This window comes from Rhinolophus ferrumequinum, chromosome 27 (assembly GCF_004115265.2).
Source record: "Rhinolophus ferrumequinum isolate MPI-CBG mRhiFer1 chromosome 27, mRhiFer1_v1.p, whole genome shotgun sequence".
Lineage (NCBI taxonomy): Eukaryota > Metazoa > Chordata > Mammalia > Chiroptera > Rhinolophidae > Rhinolophus > Rhinolophus ferrumequinum.
In genome coordinates, this window is record NC_046310.1 from 13,170,678 (window position 1) to 13,192,467 (window position 21,790).

The 21,790-nt window shown below is 40.2% G+C and overlaps 1 protein-coding gene across 3 annotated transcripts; it reads left to right on the top strand.

The window, feature by feature from the left end:
• Positions 1 to 100: 100 nt before the first annotated feature.
• On the top strand, positions 101 to 20,161 carry CNIH4 (cornichon family AMPA receptor auxiliary protein 4). 3 transcript variants are annotated; one of them, XM_033099601.1, is made up of 5 exons: positions 101 to 231; positions 1,121 to 1,189; positions 12,971 to 13,083; positions 16,425 to 16,565; positions 19,650 to 20,161. In XM_033099601.1, the coding sequence occupies exons 3-5, from the start codon at positions 13,016 to 13,018 to the stop codon at positions 19,675 to 19,677; spliced, it is 237 nt and encodes a 78-aa protein (XP_032955492.1). In that variant the 5' UTR covers positions 101 to 231; positions 1,121 to 1,189; positions 12,971 to 13,015; the 3' UTR covers positions 19,678 to 20,161. The 3 variants fall into 3 exon arrangements, with proteins under 3 accessions (XP_032955492.1, XP_032955493.1, XP_032955491.1); XM_033099600.1 differs by lacking the exons at positions 101 to 231; positions 1,121 to 1,189 and adding exons at positions 7,156 to 7,312; positions 10,425 to 10,493 and having other exon boundaries at positions 19,650 to 19,846; XM_033099602.1 differs by lacking the exons at positions 101 to 231; positions 1,121 to 1,189; positions 19,650 to 20,161 and adding exons at positions 7,152 to 7,312; positions 10,425 to 10,493 and having other exon boundaries at positions 16,472 to 16,565.
• The last annotated feature ends 1,629 nt before the right edge of the window (positions 20,162 to 21,790 follow it).

A 21,790-nucleotide genomic window follows, 5' to 3' on the forward strand; every position in this document is an offset into this window, starting at 1 on the left:
GTGGCACTTTTGTACCGCGAGTGAGGTACAAAAAAAACTACCGAGAACAAGGAGCAGACTTGAAAGCACCAGGGAGTTTCTAGGAGTCTTTCTTTGCAGGCTCGTCCAACAGGCCCTGGATGACAAGGACCCCTTTGAACAAGCTCAACTTTATTGTTCCCAACTGTGTGGACACGTGCATGCGAAGCCGCGGGGAGGTTCCTGCTGGGGCTCTGTCACCGGTGTCTGTTGGTAAACTTGCTTTTGGTTTTTCTTATTCCAGCCTTTCCAGCCACACCGCATTCGGATGCAAAGTTAGTCTTGGCCTAGAATCTTAACAAAACCCAAAGCTGTAGATTCTTGAGACGATTAAACCTGGGTAAAAACACATCGTCACCCTGCTACTGGCTTTCCCTTCTAATTACCCATGATCTTGAGGTCGTCCAAGGGGTTGGGTGTCAAAAGACAAGGAAAGACTGGTTTATCCAGATAACTAAACCGTCTGTTGCATTTGGGAATCATTTGATCTTATGCCATCTTCGACAGGTGATTTGTGGAGTACATTCAGTCCAACCTACATCTTGGCCTAGACACTGCCCATAATTTTATTAAACATGTATTTGACCCCAAGTAGTTTATAAGTTTATTGTGCAGTTAAGAAGACACTTGTCATTAAGAGACAATTGTCATTAATCAAAAAAAAAAAAAAGGAAAAAGTTACCGGCTTTAGTTCCTGTTTGCTTGCTTGTTTTGTGTTTTCAATATTCTTATTTGAGGTCTTACTTGGTTTGTGACAATATTAGGTGCGGCCTAAGTAGTGTATTGAGGTGTGAAGAGGGGAGGAGAGGAGAGATGGAATTAAGAGAAGGTGGTGAGATGTTAACAGATAACTGTCTTCTTACTCAGGATACTGCTGACTTATTTTCAGATTAGAGTTCAGATTGTATCACTGCTTTTTTCAATGGTTCTTATCTGAACACCGAATAAAGTATAAATTCTCACTGTGATATTCAAAACATTGGTCAGCGTGGCTCCAACTTCATCTACTTGTTCACTATATATGCACTCTGCTTTTAGTTAAGTGGCACTCCTGGCATTTACTCAGTTAATGAGTATTTACCGAAGGCTTACTATTTCACAGGCACCGGGTACAGCTATGAAGAAACAGGAAAGGTTCCTGCTTCTGTGGGGCTTACAGTTCTACTGAAAGGTAATGATAATCAAATAAATCATACGCAGCGCTTTGCTTCCACTGGCATTTCCTCTTGTGTACAATGCCCTTCCCGGCCAGAATCCTCGCTAATCATCTGCCTAGCAGCCTTTCCTAATAATTCCCTTTGTCAAAATCTCCACCCATTGAACCCTTCTCTCATTCATTCAACAAGTAGTATTTATTGAATACCTACCAGTTTCATTCCCTGCCCTGCCCTTGGGTCTTGTGGGGAAAAGCGAAAGAATTATAATTATAACTTTTTATGACACCTTTTTTTATTAGATTAAGTATGCATTTAATTATATGTAACTTTAGCAAAGATTCCCTATAGCAAATAGCACAAATATAGTTGATGCCCAGTAACTTTTTAAATGAAATGTAATGCCATGCATGGCAAATGTCCTCCAAAGAATGAAAATGGGTTGAAGGGCCAGCAGCATCACAATATACACCAAGCAGCATTGTTTATTCGTCTATAATTTGTCATAGAATACTATTCTACATTTAGGGTTGGCTTCATGGGGGTGCAGTCTGTGCAGTTGCAAAGGGCTTTGTGCTCAGAGGGCCCCACACATGGGTTGATGTGCTGCTGTTGCCATCTTGAAATTCCTTTTTTTTTTTTTTTTGGCTGAACTTGGGTTTTTCTTTATTAATTTTCTCTTCACTTTATTGGTCTGTTTTAAAACTGCAAGTTGACTCAGGCATTGCTATATTGCTCAAAAGTTGGAAATTCTTAATAGTACTTTTTGAACAAGTTGCCCCTTATTTTAATTTTGCACTGGGCCCTGCAAATTATGTAACCCATACAGACGTGAAGTACTCTAGAATGACACCATTTTTAAGGGCAAGGAGTGTGCTTTTCACCTCTTGACTGTATCAGGTGCCGTAGGCAATGATTGTTAATACTAGATATCAATATTGATCTGCTTGACCATTTTTCCATTGGTTATTTCCAGTAATTATTGCTCTGATGACAATTTTACATTAGTGTAAAATTTTTACAGTGTTCAGATTTTACAGATTTTACCACACATCTAAACCAAAAATATTACTGAATAGTAACCTGAGTGCATATACCTCTCAAGAACTTCCTGCAGTAATAAAAATGTCCTCCATTCTTTAATGGTGCAACCCCACCTAGTGGCAGTGGCACATTTCACCTTCTGTTCCTCACACTTTGCCCTTCCAAACTTTGTATCTCACTACCCTCTTGTCTAATTGTGCTTCATAGTTAGGGTGACCTCTGTCCCAATTTACTCAGGACAATCCCAATTTTTGCCTCTTTTTCCAGCATAGTTATTAATAGTATCCTCTTTGTGGAAATTAATGAAAATGACCTAAACGAGCATAGGCAGGGACTATTCAGAGCTCTCAATAGCAAGGGAGTCAGCCACCATCGCTTGCATTTTAGCACAGACTCAAAGACAAGCAGAGAAATGGGACAGCTTAATAACTAAACAAGGGAAGGCTTCAGGTATGCCCTGAATTGAAGGCTGTTGGCATGAGGGGGCTGTAGGTGGTTTAACCAGAAGCAGGGTATCCTATGAGACTAGTTAGGGGAGCATATTTGGCATTCTCTGGTTGGTTCTAAGTTGGAAGAACAGGGACAAAAGTTAGGGAAGCTGTCAGTTATTAATGGAGTCCTGGCCATTTAGGGCCAATTGTTACAGCATTTCTTGTTTGGCTTTCTGGATTGTTTGCTAGAGATAGTGGTCTGACTTCCTATTGCAGTGGTCTGACTGGTAGATAGTAGACTGGCTTCCTGGGCTGGTTGCTGCAGACTATAAGGAAGAGTTCTGTTTTTGTGTATATAATCTGGCCATTGCTCATTTGTATATTCAGTTTCTCACCTTTGTCTCTTAAAAAGGTTCCAGTTTGGGCAATAAATTCCATAGTCACACTGTGTAAAATAGGAACATGGAGAGAAAGGTGATAGTGTCTGCATGGCAGACATTCCTTATTGGGTTCAAAAGGGAGTTTTCCTGCTAGCTAGGAGCCGGAGACTGAGTCTATATCCATGTTTTCTGAGGTTAAGAAAAAAGAATCTTTGATTTATTTTATCTGGTAAAGGCTAATAATTCAGCTTTCTAATCAAGTTTGTCTTCCTGAGAGGTGACTGCCTCATTCATGTCCCTAATCTTGAATAGAATGAAAAAAATACATTGATCTGATGTTTTATGCATTCAATCTACAAATGTTTATTGTGTACTACATGCCAGTTACTATGCTAAAGTCAGAGGATATAGTGGTGTTTAAACAGATAGGGTCTTGGAACTTACCTTCTAGTGAGAGGGACAGGCAATGGACTGGCAAAACAATAAATACATAATTGCAATAATGAGAAAGCATGAGGCTGTCATAGCCCTCAACATAGCACCTTTCATACAGAAGGTGTTCAGTGAATAATAGCTAAGTAAATGAGTAAAGTAAATAATCAGGGGACTGTGATAGAGAATAACAAAGGGAGCCTACCTCCCTCTGAGTAGTCAGGGAAAGCCTTTCTGAGAATGTGATATGTAAGGACCTTAAGGACAAGGGGAACTGGTTGTGCTGGAAGAGAGTTTTAGGAAGAGAGCAAGTGTACGCAGAAAAGAAATTGACCTATTCTGGGAACAGAAAGAGAAAAATACACTTTCTTGTTGAAATCACCATTATTTGAGGTTTCTACTATTTACAACCAACATTAATTTGAGTGAGCGTAAGTTATTTGAAGGAATTTTAGAAGTCAAGTCTAAGATTAATGTTAAAAAACAAATGGCCAAGAAGAGACAAAGGTTCTTGAATAAGAACTCAGTGTCATCATTCTTTTTTTAAAAACACTCTATCAAGGTATCATTTATCTATAATAAAATGTATTCTTTTTAGGTGGCTAATTCGATTATTTTTTACATTGAGTAAAATTTACATAACAAAATTCACCATTTTATCCATTTTACAGTATAAAATTCAGTGGCTTTTAGTACATTTACAGTGTTATGCAAATATCACCATTATACAGTTTGAAAACATATTAATCAGCCGCAAAGGAAACCCCATGCCCATTAAGCTGTCACTCACAATTCCCCCCTTTTTCCAGGCCCTGGGTAACACTGAGCTACTTTTTGTCTCTTTGGTTTTGCCTATTATAGACATTTCATATGAATGGAATTATACAACACGTGACCTTTTGTGTTTGGCTTCTTTCACTTAGCCTAGTTTCTTTCCAAGATTTATCCAGTTGTAGCACGTATTGGAATTTCACTCCTGTTTATGGTTGAATAATATTCCATTGTATGGATACATTACATTTTATTTATCAGTTCATCAGTTGATTGACATTAGGGTGATTTCCTCTTTTTGGCTCTTAAGAATAAGGCTGCTGTGAATATTTGTGTACACGTTTTTCTGTGAATTACGATTTCAGTTCTTTGGTATATACCTAAGAGTGGGATTGCTGGGTCATGTTATCACATGTTTAACTTTCTGAAGAACAACCAAGCTGTTTTCCACAGCAGCTGTGCCGTTTTACATTCCCACCAGGAATGTGTGAAGGTTCCAATTTTTCTCTGTTCTCCCCAAGACTTATGTTTTGTCTTTTAGTTTTTTTAATTACAGCCATCCTAGTGGGTGTAAAATGGGATCTCATTGTGATTTTGATTTATATTTCCTTACAATTAATGTCTTAAAGATTTCCTTGGGAATTATAATTAAAAATTTATAACAATCTAGTTTGAATTAATATCATCTTAGTTTATACAAAAACTTTGTTACTATATGTTATCTATAGGTTTGTCTCTCTCATTCCATTGTTATTATCTCATTTTACATCTTTATACGTTGTGTTTATCAACCAATTTATAATTATAGTTTTTATGTGTTAATAGTTGTATTTTATTTTGTTGAAATATAATTGACATATAACAGTTTGCATATATTGTGAAATGATCACCACAGTAAGTCTAGTTAATATCCACGATCATTGTGGTTTTGAGTTGCCTTTCTCTAATGATTAATGATATTGAGTACCTTTTCATGTGCTGGTGGGCTTTTTGTATATTTTCTTTGTAGAAATGTCTATTCGAATATTTGCCCATTTTGTAATTAGCTTATTTGGGGATTTTTTTGGGGGGTTGTTGAATTGTAAGAGTTTTTGTATATATTCTGGATGTTAATCTCTTATCAGACATATGGTTTCAAATATTTTCTCCCATTCCATTGGTTACCTTTTTACTGTTGTTTCCCTTGATGCATAGAAGTTTTTAAGTTTGATGTAGTCTATTTTTGTTTTTGTGGCCAGTACTTTTTTTGTGTCATATACAAGAAATTACTGCCAAATCCAATATCATGAAACTTTCCTATATGTTTTTTTAGGAGTTTTATAGTTTTGTTCTTAATGAAATCGGAACTAATTTTAATAAAATTTCTCCTTATACTCAGTCTGGGTCATTTCTTAGTCAAACATAATCTAAGGCATCGCTGGCTAGGCATGTAATGAAGACAGTGTGATGAGTGCTAGAGGTATGTACAAGGTGCAGTGGGAGTGTAACGATAGCTGGTTTATAAATAATCTGTTAACAGTCATCTAGCTTTAACCTATGAACCCTTTATGATCCCATGAACCTATGCCGTGTGTGTCAGACAAATCCGGTTGGTTTTTCCTTCTTACTAATTCTCCTATTCATCCTCTTCTCTCCTGTGTGGTCTCCTTGCAGACAAACTTGTCTTCCTTTCGCACATTCAGTGCACCAAACAGAAGGATATTTTAAAAATGTAAATCAGATCAAGGTACATTTATACTTAAAACTTTCCAGTGGTTTATCATCATATTACAATAAAAGTCAGACTCTTTACTAGGGGTCCACAAGCTCTTGTGACCTTGCCCTGCCCACCTCAGACCTCCTTCTCAAACTCTCTCACCCTTATTCATTGTACTTCAGCCACATGGGTTTTTTTCTCTGTTCCTTAAACACACCAAGTTTCTATGAACAGTTGGGTCTTTGCAATCACTGTTCCCACTGTCCGAAACACTCTGCCTGCAAATCTTCATGTAGCTATTTAGATTTCAGCTTAAATGTCTGTTCCAGCCTGGCCTTTTCTGATCCCTCAGTCTCCAAATGTTTCCCTCTGCAAAGTACTTAAACTACCTGTCATTAATATATTTATTATTATTATTATATTATTATTTTTTAGTGTCTTGTCTCCTTCACTGTAATGTAAGCTACAGGAATACAGGGACCTTTTTCTCTTCTTCATCATGCATCTCTAAGGTCCAGCACCTACCGTATACTAGCTGCTCAGAAAATATTGGTTGAATGAATGAATGTATGACTCTGATATAATTTTCTTACTGAGCTTATAACCCTTTGAAATAATCTTTTTTTTTCTGTATTTAGTTGCTATTTTGTTGCCTATTCCTCCCACCCACCCAGTGAGAGCAGCATCTTGTTAGCCTTGCTCATTTCTTTATCTCTGGAGTCGAGAGCATTTCTTGGCATATAGTAGGGGTAGAGTCAGTAAATATGTATTAAATGAATGGATGAGTAAGACAGCGTGTTTAATTTAAAAAGATCTTAAAATCTACAGTGGAGAGAAACATTGCTGTAACAGAGAATAAGCAAGAGATTATGAAATTTCTAGAGAAACTGATCTGGAAGGGCGAGTCTCAACTGTGAAGACAGGGTTGTTGAGGTTAGATTTGTGCTTTGGGGTGAAAACCTCTCGATGGTTCCTAACTCGGGATCCAGTGGGTCCAGTGCTGAAAATTTCGCACATGGCAAAGAAACTGGGTATCCAGCAGATTACAAGCGTTTAGTAAATACTTGTTTGTCACATTTTCTGGAAATAATCAGATGTAGAGGCCTTGAGCACCTCTTTGATAGGTATTCGTACTGATGAACTACATTTCCCAGCATGCATCAGCATCACGGAGTTGTAGTGGACTACAACTCCCAGCATGCCGTGCCTCCGCGGAGCGGACTACACGGCTGAATAAGCTGGGGTGAGGGCGTATCAGGGTCGGGGCGGGTTGGGGCACTCGAGCCGGTTTGACGGAAGGAGCGGCCGCGCTGGAGGATGGAGGCGGTGGTGTTCGTCTTCTCTCTCCTCGACTGTTGCGCGCTCATCTTCCTCTCGGTGTACTTCGTATCCTTGTCTGAAGCGGGCGGAGGCCGCCCTGGGGCCGGTCGCCGGAGGGACGGGGCTGGGGCTGGGGTTGGGGCTGGGCCCGGGTGGGGACCAGGGCAGGTGCGTGGGAGCGAGGGAGGCGGCCGGCGCCGGGTCCCTGGGTGCGGGCCGCCGGGACCGGTGTGGCGAGCCCGGAGCCCCAGCTGCCCTCCTTTGCCTCGCGAGCCCTGCCCAGGCTGCCGGCCGCCCCTCACCCAGGGTCCGAGCGGGCCTCTCCCGGCGCTCCCGGCCTGCCCACCGCCGCCGCTCGCCCCCGATGCCCGGACTCGGCCTGCATTGATCGGCGCAGGCTCTTGGCCTCCCTTGTGGTCAGGGGAGAGGGGTCGCGGTGTGCCTCCCTTTTGGCTCGAGAGAGAACAAGACTCGCGGTTTTTCTTGGAGACCCCCTGGGCCGGCTCTTTGTCGGATGCAGCGTCCCCGAGAGCGACTGCCTTCGTCCCGGGGGTGGTCGCTTGTGGGCAGCCTGGTGGTGGGACGAGCGGTAGTGATTTGCAGCCTCTTGACATTTCTGGGCAACACCCCCGCCGCCCGCCCCTTTGTTCTTCCAGGTGTTGGAACTTGTAGGGACCTTTCTCTTGCAGGAGTTGACTCATTTCATAAAACGGCCAAGTGCCTCCTTCACGATGCCGTTTTGGGGGGAGTGTTGGGAAAGATTTATTTTTAAAAAACTCCCTGCAACTGGTTCCTTTGCCCCCGGCGGTTGCAGATTTGTGAATTTAGTAACTGTACACGTGATTTACTTCCCAGTCGTTTCTTAACTTTGAGACTTCTAGGTCTGCCCATTTTTAAAACTTCAGGGTTTATATAGCTTTTCATGTTACAGTATTCCAGTTGTATTTTTTGGACCAATAAGCGGTTGTTAAACCTAGGAATCTAGAATCCGTGTGGATTACACCTGTTCCCTATTCTTGAGTGAGCATCTAGTCTCAGTTGTCGCCCAATGTTCCACAATCCATTTAAGTAATTAAATATAAGCTAGGAAAAAACGCACGAGAAACTGATTTTTTTCCTTCTTTCCTTGAAAATCACAGGTGCCCCTTGCTGATCGAATTAAAGTTTTTTGTTCGCCAGAGCATCCTGGCTTTAGGATAGTTTGGACAGTGTATGTTTTTAGTGTGGCTTCAGACTTTGGTATGAAGAGGCGGCCTGTTGTAGTGGGAGACAAAATTTGAAATCAGGACTCCTTGCATAGCTAGATATTTGCTATGCACATTACTTCACCCCTTCAAGCCTTCATTTTCTTATCTCTAAAATGGGGGGAAATGTTTAGTTACCAGCTACAATGAGAACATGAGTTAGGCACCTAGCAGTGCCAGTATTCAGTAACTATTGCTCTGCCTCTCCCTCTTCCCCAGTTGAGCTATTGAGAACCCCGAGTTTTATGAGGTCTGGGGAACTGACGGAAAGGGCAGCATCACTTGACTAAGTTTTGAATCCCTCTTGTGACATAAGGAACTGGAGCTGACACTCAGAAATGAAACCTGGGTTTCTCTTTTTGCAGTTTGGAAAACTAGGCTTGATAATTTAACAATAGCCTTGGCTTATGCCAATTCATATACATACAAAACTGTTAGGTGAAATATTTGACTTAGAGATGAAGGTACATTTAGGGTGTGTTTTAATGAAATTCAGCATATTGTATTACTATATTTTTGCCTTCGCACTAGCTTAATAGAGCCAAGAGGTGGAAAATGTGCAGGGTAGATGTTCTGTAGGGATAGGAGTTTTTCTGGACTTTGAACAGTGAAGAAAACCTGCAGAGAAAGAAAGGGGTGGCTATTCATAGTCACACACAGGCAAGAGCAAAGGTGCAGAGACAGGTATATCGTGGCATTTCTGGGTGATGGGGTAAGGAATAGACCATCTGGACATATGGTCGATTTGGGTAGTAGTAGAAGGTCAGGTGGGAAAGGCTGGATTAGATAAGATTTTGGAGGGTTTCAGTGTTAAGGAGGGGAGAACTTTCACTTTCATCCTCTCGGCAGTAATAGGGAGCCATTGAAAAATGTTGACAGAGTGGTGTATTAAGAAGATGAATCAGCAGAGTGGGTTGGAAACAGGAACGATGGGGAGGTAAGAAACAAAGGAGTAGATTTATCTGGATTTGATATAGAGTGCCAATTGTGGGCAGATGAAAGGAGGGATTAATGTGAGTGATAGCAGGAAGACATGATTGCTCGCACCTAGTGATGATGATGCGATACAAAACAGAAAGCAAAAATAACTTGCCATATTTCAAGTCGGGGCAGACAATGCTGTGTCACTGACAGAAGTAAAACGAATTGGAGGCGAAACAATTTTCGGAGAAAGTTAGGAGTTTGACTTTTGCTGTGTGGAGATGACGGGAATATCTGTATGGAAATGTTAAGCATTGAGTTGAGATTTTTTTGCTTGTATTGTTGGACATTTTCAAATAAAAAAAGTATAGAGTAGTATAATAAATCCCATGTTTCTATCATTCACCTTTGTTTTGCCATTCTTTTTCATTTCTTTCCCAGTATTGGGGGGAGGGTGATGGAGCATTTTAAAGTAAATCATTCAATTGAAGACTTTTCCATTTATGTCTATCTGTCCCTCAAATTTTTGTGAGTTTATATTTTTGTACTAAAAAGCATTTTTTAACTTAATTCCAATATAATATATGTTTACTCTGGAAAGTTTAGGAAATAGAGAAAAGTATTAGAAAACAAATAATTTGTAACCCAACCTTCGAGACATAACCACTGCTAACATGACCATGCTCTATTTAGTTTTTCTACTATTGGGGATCCAGGTTTTAACATTTAAATTGTTTTCATACGTCTTAATTTCCATTTCTTAAAGCCACTGCCATTTGAGGAATTCAGAATGAATGTTCTGGTATAGGTCACATTGGGGATTACTGAAAATCATTTGTTGAAGGAACGGACATAAAAGAGAATATTGTGTTGTCTAGTGAGTGGGCTTTAAGGAGATAACTACATTTTTTCAAGTCAAATCTAATTCTGCCTTGTAACTGGGATTGCTTTCTGAAACTTAAAAACAAATACTTTGTTATAAAAGAAGTCTAATTCCTTATCTTGATCATCAGATAATTACATTGTCTGATTTAGAATGCGATTACATTAATGCTAGATCATGTTGCTCCAAATTAAACAAGGTAAGATATTCCTTTGCTCATTTTCTCGAATCGAAGGCAGTTCTCCATTTTGTTAGAGATGATTATAGATAAAAAACATGTAGATTTGATTTTCGAGTGTATGTTGTCTCTTATTGGAATCTTGTTAGAACTGTGTTTTGCCATGTTTTGGATCATGCAACTGTACTAGAAGACCTAACTTGAAATTTTTGTCTCTTTGCTCTGCTTTTTCCTTGTCTCTGTCTGCAGTGGATATTGCTACTCAGACTAGGGAAAGGTTCCTTGTGAGGGTAATTGTTTTCATCTTCTGTGTCCAAACCCCCTCCTCCTTGTTCACAGAAAAAAAGCCCAGTTGTTTTTTGTTGACTTGAAAGACAACCTTCTTTCTGTGGCTTGCTGAGAAATGGAATTAATTAGCTGAATTGTTTTAAAGCCATTTTACCTTTAGTATCTAGTCAGAACTTTGGCAAGACTATTGTGAATTGCAGAGCTTGTCTGGATGCAGAGAAACCAGTTGGTCCTGATTCATTTTGAGATGAGCAGACAGAATAGCTTTCTGGATAAAAGTTCATATAAAAATACAATACTCAGAGATGCTTTTGGCTGGACCTAAAAAGCATTCCCATGTGTCTTTTCACATCTTCAGTCTACTTAAGTTTCTCTGGCCCATGAGGGAAATAAAGATACACTTGGAAAGTTAAAATTTCTAATAAACTATATTCCTCCTTTTCTTCCTTTTCCTTTTTTTTCTTTCTCTCCCTTTCTCTCCCTCCCTCCTTCCTTCTTTCCTCTCTCTCTTTCTCTCTTGAATTTTCTAGAACATGGTTTAATATAGGAATAAAGTTAAATAAAAGATTTTGTGTTTATCAGCTGTGCTTTGGGAGTTCTTTAAAAAATTTTTTATTAAGATATAATTATATATAACATTATATTAGTTTCAGGCTTTCTCATCTTTAAAAGAATGTATATGATCGGGTGGATTGTATTTCTTTTTATATTTCTTGTTTTCTCAATATTTTGGATGGGTATTTGTTGGTTTTATTTTATAAAAATAAAAATCTAAATACAAAGAAAAGATTATCTGGATTCTTCTGCTGAGAAAATTACTTTTTCAATTTGAAATTAAGTACTTTTTTTAGGGGATGGCCAGTTAGCTCATCCCCTAAGTTGGTTAGAGTGCTGTGCTCTTAACAACAAGGTTGCTGGTTCGATCCCGACATGGGCCACTGTGAGCTGTGCCCTCCACAACTAGATTGAAACAACTACTTGGAGCTGATGGGTCCTGGAAAAACACTTAAACTAAGTAAAAGTTAAAAAAAAAATTATGTACAAAGGAAAAAAATGAAATTAAGCAGTTTTTTTATGTTAATTTTTATAGGTAACTTTTCCTAGCTTGCACAGCTAATAAATAGGATAGAGCATGGATTCCACCCCAGGAGGAAGCTCACAGTTAGAAGCATTATGTTAAATTGGTCACATTTAAAAAAAAACGCATATAACATATTAAAAAATTTCATTTAGTTGCAAATTAGGTTCAAGGCCCAGAAAATCTCTTCTTTATTTGCAAAAAAGGTGTCTAAAATCTAAATGCAAGAAACCTGGGACCAGTGTACCTGGGCTTATTATACCGTATTGTTGTGCCATTAAGAAGTTGTGTGAACTTGGACGAGTTACTTAACCTCTCTGAATTTTACTTTCCTTATTTCTGCAAGTGGGAAGTACTAGTTTCTGGCTTCATAAATATTAGCTGTTAACTTCTATTAAAAGAAAAATTTCTGTTCATAGGAGAAGACGACCATTGATAATTGAGAATTTGCGACAATAGCTAGTGATGCATGAGAACTAGAATATTGCACAATAAACAATAAAAGTATAGATAAGGGCACTGGGTGCTATGAAGCCAGTAGGCTGGGAGTCTGGTATGTGTTCAACTTTGAGCTGTTAAAGTACTCTGTGTGTGTGTGTGTGTGTGTGTGTGTGTGTGAGAGAGAGAGAGAGAGAGAGAGACAGAGAGAGAGAGAGAGAGAGAGAGAGAGAGAGAAACACACGCTCGAATGAGTGAATGTGAAATGATTTTCCTTAGGATTCTGGAGATTGAAAAATGTTTAAGACTGATATTCTGACATGAAAGGCAGCATGTATATGGCTATATCATCCCAAATGAGAGTTAGAGGCTTTAGCATAAATATTAGAATAAAAGTAAATAATACTCTATTTTTCCCCTAATTGTCCTTCATACCTGCTTAGTAAATGAATCTGAACCTTTGCTTGGGATAAAACATAACTGAAATATAAGTACATTATTTTTAATCTGAGCTCTAATGTATTTGCATGGGGTAAGCAGCTACATCAGTATGCAAATCTGGGACATCTGAGTCTAAAAATACCTTGAAACACTAGCTTGGAAGTTCCCTGTACCTTCATTGATTTAGCTTCAAATAACATGTACAGTCAGGAAGAATGCAACAGTGAGACGTAATACTGTTCTTCTCTTGCAGTGGGTAATTCCGGAACTGATTGGCCACACCGTTGTTACCGTGTTAATGCTCGTATCATTGCACTGGTTTATATTCCTTCTCAACTTGCCTGTTGCTACTTGGAATGTATATCGGTGAGTCTAGTGTGTTTACTGTTTTGTAAACACAGGACAGTTTAAAGAAAAAGAAAGAATTTTAAATTTAACAGCTTTCTCTTCTCCAATAAAATATATGCCAGTCATAAAATAAATGACACACCATCAGTCATCTCTACTAGAAATGAAAATGTGCTAGAGGAAGAGCAAGCTTTGCCATGGCTTCTTTGTATATAGTACAGACTGTGGTGGAAGTCCATTTATGAAGTTTTATTTGGGGGCCAATAAAGTTCATAGATTCCATTTCCTGTAATTATAAAGACAAAGATCATTTGTGTTTATTGCTCTGACAATGGCAGTGACAGATTGACTATCTGCTGGTCCCAAATTTACCTTCTATTTAAAAATGTTAAAATAATTCAACAGATGGACCCTTTCCCCTTTTCAGATGTCTGTAATTTATGCGACCGGGAACATAGACATACATGGAATGGGTTCTGCTCACAGGACAAAGAGGCAAAACGCTGAATAACAAACCAGTGAAAGAAGAGGTGGGCTAAGGCGGTAGAAAGGGGTGCAGATGAGTGACGAGCGTGCTCAGGTTGGGAGGAGAATTGGATTGCTCGGCGCTGGGACAGTTTCAGGGAGGCAGTGGTGTCTGAGCAGAGCCCCACAGGAGGGGTAAGGTTTGACCGAGTCAAGAATACCCTGGGGTGCGAAGGATAAGGGGAGGGGTAGAAAGGAAAACTTGAGCAAATACACATGGCATGTTTAAGGAGTAATGAGGTTGAAATCATGCAGTTGAGAGTGGAGTAACAGACAAAGCTAGACATGTCAGTTGGGATGGGCCACAGAGAACCTTGAATGTTGGTCTTAGGAGTCTCTATATAAACAGTACTAGTAGCATGAAGTTCACCTATTTAAAATATTCTACTCAATATATTTTTAGTACATTCATAGACTTAAGAAACCATCACCATTTTAGAACATTTTCTAAACATGTCGATTTTAGAACATTTTCAGAACATTTTCATTGATTTTAGAACATTTTCATCACCCCAAAAAGAAGCCCTGTTTGTCGTCATTCCTATTCCCTCCCCCACTCCAGCCCTAGGCAACCCCCAGCCTACTTTCTGTCTCTTTAACATTATCTGTTCTAGACAGACGTATCATATAAAGGAGATCAATATGTGGTCTTTTATGACTGGCTTGTTTCACTTAGCATAGTATTTTCAAGGTTCATCTATGCTGCGGCATGTCTCAGCACTTCATTCCTATTTATTGTTGAATAATATTCCATTGCATGGATATACAACATTTTATTGATCCATTTGCAACTGACGGGCATTTGAGTTGTTTCTACCTTTTGGCTGTTATGAAGAGTTCTCTGAACATCCACATACATGTGTTTGTGCAGACATGTTTTCATTTCTCCTACTGCCTGAGTGTTCAAAAGCAGGTGTAGTATTTTACATTCCAATCAACCATATGAGGGTTCTAGTTTCTCTATATCCTTGCCAACACTTATGTGTCTTTTTTATTTTAGCCATCCTTTTAGGTGTGAAGTGGCATCTCATTGTGGTTTTGGTTTACATTTCTTTCTCTAGTGACTGATGGTACTGAATATCTTTTAACGTACTTATTAGCCATATATACATATGTGTGTGTGTGTGTGTGTATAATATATATTCTTTGTCATATGTGTTTCGAGTAGCTAAGTTGACATGAAATAAATATGCTTCAGGAAGATTTTTCTGGAAGTGTTGTATAGTATTGATTTGTTGGCAAAGAGCCAGAGGTGTGGAACCCAGTTCAGTGACTGGGGTGAGATAATATAGTGCTGGGACAAGGTTGTGATAGTGACAGTGAAAAAGGTACAGCTGTTTAAGTGGTGCTAGGAAGGGAGAGTGGACGAGAGTTTGACCTACTGCCTATGAAAGATGACGAAGAGAGGAAGTCAGAACCGAGAAAGAGAAATTTTTTAAGATCCACCAAGAAAATAGTGACACGCCCATTTGATAACCTAGAAGTCAGAGAAGGACGCGACTCTTTGAGACTGAGTTGAGCTGTTAATCTGGACATTCTGTTAGAGATGGGCTGTTAGGATTTGGGGGAGAATTTAAGATTTGTGGAACTGAGGTATTTGCATTTCACAGAAGTCATAGTTGAGAACTGAGTGTGTGGCAAGAATGAGGAAGAAGAACCGAAGACGCTAGGACGTGAAAGCAGCAACAGGTCATGAACAGTGAGTGCGAGGGGAGGACGAATGCACAGTCTGCATATTGAAGCCCACGCGCTTCAACTCATTCTTTTTCTCAAAGGAACCCGATTTCCTTAGTCGTAGGAATCGAGGAGGAAGACGGCTGTCATGTGTAACTGGTATACACACAGTGATATGACATAAATATGAAGTGTTATATGTCACCTGAAGAACCCAAAAGACTCCATAGTATATTAAACAGTATAATCAAGATTTTTAAAAAGACGACTGTTCTGAGTCTGTGGACCCTGAGTTGGATTGGTCTGGCTTTGGAATGAGGCGCGTGCTTACGGGACCTTTACCTCCTGTATTGGCTGTAGCCCTGTTCCTGTTCCCCCATTGTGGTCAAACCTCCACCCCTACAAAAGTACATTCTTATTTGTGTATTTTGCATTTAATCTGTAAGAGTTATGTAAAGTTAGACATGCATTGCATTTTGAGTCTTAACTGTCCATTTATTGAGTAGTTTTATTATATACCACAGTAGCATTTATTTTAACTCATTTCTGTTTTCCTCTTTCAATTGCTCTCATTAACCATGCAGATTGAGACATAGTATCTAGTGATCAGCAGGAGACCAAAGATGAGGTTTCCGTTCTGGACTTAGAATCTCTCTTTTTATTGTCTGTGAAATGGGAATAATTGTATCTGACACTACTCTTCCTTATAAAGATGTTGTGAAGGTGAAGGGAATTGCATTCAATAATGTAGAACTTTTTAGATAAAGAAGCTTCTAAGAACTTGGTTTGGTAAGATTTTGGTAGAGTTGGTTTGGTTTTGGAGCCCCCGTCATTTGTCTAATGGAAATGCTGTAGGTGTGACTAATTCAGTAGTTTCCTACAGAAGATGGGTAAGAGGGTCTCAGGGCATCAATAGCCTTCTCTAGAGTGTTACTCTCTTTGTTTTAGAGGGCAGAAAATTACACCCAAAATTAACAGTATCGTGTCTTTCAGAGGAAAACTACGTGGTGGCCTGAGACATCATCACGATACCCCGTTTATACTTGGTCTGAATTTAAAACTGCCACGATTGGTTCACTTTTAAAGGTTAATTACTACGGGTTATTTTTGACTATATATGCTATGATTTTCCTTCTAATGTGTGTGCATCCTTTTATCAGGTTCATTATGGTGCCAAGTGGTAACATGGGAGTGTTTGATCCAACAGAAATACACAATCGAGGGCAGCTGAAGTCACACATGAAAGAAGCCATGATCAAGCTTGGTTTCCACTTGCTCTGTTTTTTCATGTATCTCTATAGGTGAGTTTACAGTCCTCTGGGTATTTTCCAGGATGACATGCCTGCTTTTGATGGGTGAGATATTACTGTCCTGTAGGATTTAGCATTGACATTGCAGAGCCTTTGGGGATTATGTGAACTTCTTAAGGCTGCGTAGATTTTTTATGTGTGTCATTGAATCAGCATTCTGCCTAACCTACAAGTTACTCGATGGTATTAGTTATTCTGAGCTGTGGAGGCTGTCAACACGCTACTATTTTCCTGCTCTAGTACCCAGTTGTGAGGTCTCGCTGCCTGTTATAAGTACCAACACATGTATACCGGAGATGGTACCACTCATGGGAGGCCAGGCCACTGGCAACAGCTTTCAACAGCTTACATCCAGGTTGGCAGTAAGGAATGGAGGCATGATGCTAATTCTCCAGCATGCTAAGTGGTCTGATAAAATCGCATCAGTCTGTTACAACAAATTGGAAGTAAGAATTAATATGAAGGATTGGCTGTCGGACACTGGAAGCCTTATGCAGTCTTGTTTTAAGCTTAAATTTATTACCTTATGTTTTAGAGATGCCACTTTTATTTAACCTATCATAGACCCATAGATAGAGCAAAGAAGAGAAGAAAATTGTCATGTATGTATATGATTAAATCTTTAAGATGCTAGAAGTCAGGCTGACCCTTTGTATCCAAGCTTAATTAGATCATTCCTATTTTTTCCCAGGTAAATTTTAATTTTTCACATAGGTATAAGGACTTTAGGAAAAACTTGTACTGAACTAAACCTTGATCCCTCAGAAAATCCCAAATAATTAGAAACTGTATAGAGATAGCAGGTTAAAAAACTGTTTTATCTGAAATAGTTTAGAAGTCAGAACCATTTCAGCCTCTGCCTTAATAAGCAGGCTTCCTAAAATCCTTTTGCTGGGCTAATTCCACCCACTGGCATAGATTAGATGGAAGGTGGAGTTGAGATGGTTTCCTTTTCACTATTTATTTGCTTTTTTGTAAAGACTAGGACAGAAAAAGCACACTGGTATCAGTTTCTGGTTCTCATATCCTATGTCACTGCTAATGTGCTTAATTTTTAATCCTAGTATTAAAGATGAAGACTAAAGAGCAAAGAATTTAATATTAACACAATGAAAACACCTATTCTCATTTTTATTACTTTTAAGTTAAACAATATAAAGGTACCTTTGCCATCATATACATTCCCTTATATTTGTTTCTGAAGAGACAGAAAGCAAGTGGAATCAGCTTAGCTCAAGGTTGTTCTTTCTTCACCCTTCTGCCCACCCCCCCCGCCCCCAGGTTTTACATAGTTGGAGGACAAACTAGAGTGGACATTCCCTGGGTGTCGATAACAGGAACTTCTCGAGACCGCTGTGGGTACAGCCACTGCAGCCACACTTCTGGGAGTCTTAAGTGTAGGATTAGGGAGCAGTATCTTGCTTAGTAGACCCGAAGTCTGAGGATTTAAAAATGCACTAGAGTCTTACTCTGTTACTGAATTTAAAGCAATGGAAGACAGACTGAAGACTGGGGAGGAGAGGAATCAGAAAGCGGTTTGGGGGCAGGTTTAAGGTATGGTTCTTTACACCTCAGTGAAAGACAGGCCACCTGAGTAGCTGCATTCCTCGCTGGCTGCATCCTTTCTTTTCTGTCTTTCCTCTCCTCCCCGCTCCCGTCCTCAGCTCGTCACTTTTAGCCACATTGCTGTTCCCTTCCCCCTTGGCATCACCCATGGCTCAGGGGATCAGGATGAAAGAGTGGTCTCAGAAGATGTCCTTGGAACACTTTGCTCTTTTGGTTGCTGTTGTTTAAAAGTGGTTTTATTTCCAAATTATCAGATTTCTAATGCAGGGAGTTTATGCTGCTTTTCTCTCTATTGCTGCCACAGCTTGCGTGGAGCTTTGCACATGGCATACACTCAGGGTTTGTTAAATAGAATGAAAGGGAAAAAAAGTGCCCATTTTCCTTAAAGATTAGATCTGTCCCTTTTGTTTTTTGGTTAAGTGCTAGCCTAAGGGAATCTGAGCTCTACCACTTACTCACTGTGTGACCTGGGGCAAGTTTCTTAACCTCTCTGTGCCTCAGTTTCTTCATCTGAAAATGGGATTATAATAGTGCCTACCTCATCAGATTGTGATGTGGACTAAATGAGATAATGCCTGTAAAACACTTAGGTTTGTGCTGACCTATAGTAAACTCTAAAAAAAATTTTTTCAAAAATATTAGTACTACCATTAATCTGTGCTGTACACTGAGTACACTCAATATGGTTAAATTTGGATAATTAATCTTTAAACAATTTATACCGTTGGTAATGTAAAAGTATTTCTGTGTGTTTTCATCATTTGATCTCCGCAGAGCAAGGCTGATTCTAGTAAAAGGAAATGTTAACTGGTGGTTTTGATAGAGTATTTACTGAGTGACTACTATGTGAGAGTATTTACTGAGTGACTAGTACGTGCCAGACACTGTGTAAGGCGCTGCAGATGACAACGCAGCAACACACAATCCCTCTGTAAAAGCTGGGAGCCTGGTATTGCCGCATTTGGGTGTTATCCTGGAATGTGACTGACGCACCTGGATCACTGTGTCATTAGAGCTCACAGCCCAGGGATGGAAATGTAAGCCGGGACATGTGGGAGGAAGCTGAGCTGCAGAAGGAGCCTGTGCGCCTCCCCAGGGCTGAGGCCTGCTGTCCACAGGGGGTGCCTTCAAGCCGATGGTGAGCATGAGCAGGAATTTACAAGGCTGATGGCGGTGACGGGGAGGCCAGGTCCCAGGCACAGGCACAGCATGTGTAGAGATCTGGCTAGAGGACGACAGGGCTGTGTTTCCTAAGCTATAGCCCAGCCTTGGTTTTAGGTTATATGCCCCAGCCCCACCCTGGTTCCTGGGTTTTGTTGTTTTTTTTTTTCAGTGAAAAACGCGGGGCATGGAGAGGCCCTAATACAGATTTTCTTTCCTAGGTATAAATGATTGTCTCTTACTTAAATGAGTGTTCCTCGCGCAGCCTTAGGGATACAAGTCTGGCCACACCAGACTGTAAGACATTCCTAAGGAAACGTTAGTAACCCTATTTTCTTCTCTTCGCAGTATGATTTTAGCTTTGATAAATGACTGAAGCTGGAGAAGCGGGGTTTGAAGTCACACGACAGCGCGCAGCTGAGGACCCAGAGACTACTTCCATCATCCTTAGAACCATAACCATAGCAGTATATTTTTTCCTCTTTGAACACAAAAAAAGTATTTTTGCTGTATTTTTACCATATAAAGTATTTAAAAAACATGAATTGAGTTTTTGTAGATTTCTGGTTCTCCACTTTAGCCTGAACCCCAACATGTGAAGGTCTCTCCTTGTCTGTATGCTGAAGATAGTCATTTGTGTGTAGAAGGGCTGCCACTCTAGCCCTGCAAGCCAAAGCAGCAAACGTCACACTATAAATAAGGGAAAACTATAGTCGATGAGCAGAGCGCTCCTCAAGTCGAGTCCAAAACAACACTGGGCACCTGGACAAAGGGAGAAAGAAAGTAACCTTTTGTCCGTATTATGGCAACTTCACGTATTTCACATAGAGAGTTATGGGACTCTCGGCTACAAGTCTTCACGAGAATGTTAACAGAAAATGACATTTCAAACTATATATATTTCCTTGCAGAATTTGTGAAACATAAGCCATCTGCCCAGGTACAATGTATTCCTGCTTATAGAAAGGAAAATAAATTTTTTAAAAAGCCCCAAATTTAATTAAGAGCTTTCATTTAAAAGCTGCTGCCTCTACAGTCACCTTCAAACCTGTAGGACGGGCCCGTGCCAGGTCTTGTTTTTGTATTCTGATCGATCCAGTTGTATTTGATCGCCGATACATTTTTAGTGGGTTTGGAGAGGTGATTTGGCAGAATATGCTCGTCGGATTAGAAGTGAGACTAGCCCGTCACTCAGTGTCCTGAAGTTGAGCTGTCAGTGCTCTGCGTGGTGCCACATGAACATAACCTGTGCAGCCGCACTGACCACTTTGTGCGTCGGGAGACCCAATTCAAGGCATTTCAGAGACGTAGCAATATCCATCTACACCTGGTTCCTTCGAGCGGTCCGGTGAAGTCAGCGCGGCAATTTATTCTCAGTCCCAGTGTGTGCCTTAATGTTGCTACCTTAAGTGTTGGCATTTTGGGCAAAACATGACTGTGTTTTATGGGTGCGTTCAAAGGGATTACTCACTGTTGAGGCAGAGTTGGGTGGCTAAGCAAGGCGTGCGATCACCAAAAGATCCAGTGTTGCATGTCCTTTCGACCCTGGACGAGGTCCAGCCTTGGCAAAAGTCAGAGCCAGCTAAACTCCCTATCCAGATAGGCCCACGCTTCAAGGCCGGACAGAGGCCCTGATCACACATGAAAGACAGTGAAATGAGCAAAGTCAACTTGGTTCTGTTGGCCACATTAGGGTCTCAGAAATGGTTCCTTGTGTTTATCTAGTATTTCTGCCAGGCAGACAACCCAGAAGCTGTAACATAGAAGTTACTTTGCTTGCATCTCTCTGTTACCTTTTCCTTCTAAGGCACCCTTGTCTAAAAAAAACCAGTCCCTTCCCTCTGCCTTTCTCCCTAACTTCCAGTGCCTCTTAATGTTCCACTCAAGCTACTGAAGCAATGGAAGCCCCTGGAGAACTTAAATCCTTAGAAGTGAGACACAAGCTACTTCAAGAAGCTCAAAGGTTCTGGAAGGTCAAAGGTGGTGGGTTGTTGACCAAACGTCTTATGTATTCTAAACAACCAGAATAGAACCCATGTAGATGAGAGAGCCTCTGGCTGTCAGTTTACATGTTATCAGGACTAAGTGGCTGAGTGGCCTTGTTTACAACAAAGGACAGGAGGCTCTTTACTTCTGAAACATGAACTGTGGTTAAAAACAAAACCACCTTTCTTGTATTGCTTGTCTGTATCAAAGGCAGGAAAAGGGGTTAACTCGTTTATTTTTACAGGCTGCTCTAAAAATGTAAAGGGGGAAAAGGCGCTGACTTTAAAAGCTGTGGTTATGATGCTAAAGATTAATTTTCTATGCTTTTCATTGATTGGCAAGTTGCAAGGATCTTAGAGATCATTTGGTCTGACTTCTTCATCGTAAAGGTGGAGAGCTGAGGCCTGGCGATTGCATCTGGAATCCTGGTGGTTTCGGCGTTCTTTCCATCACTCCTCTTCCCTGTCCCTGTGAAGGCACAGTACCCAGGACCAGCTAGTGCA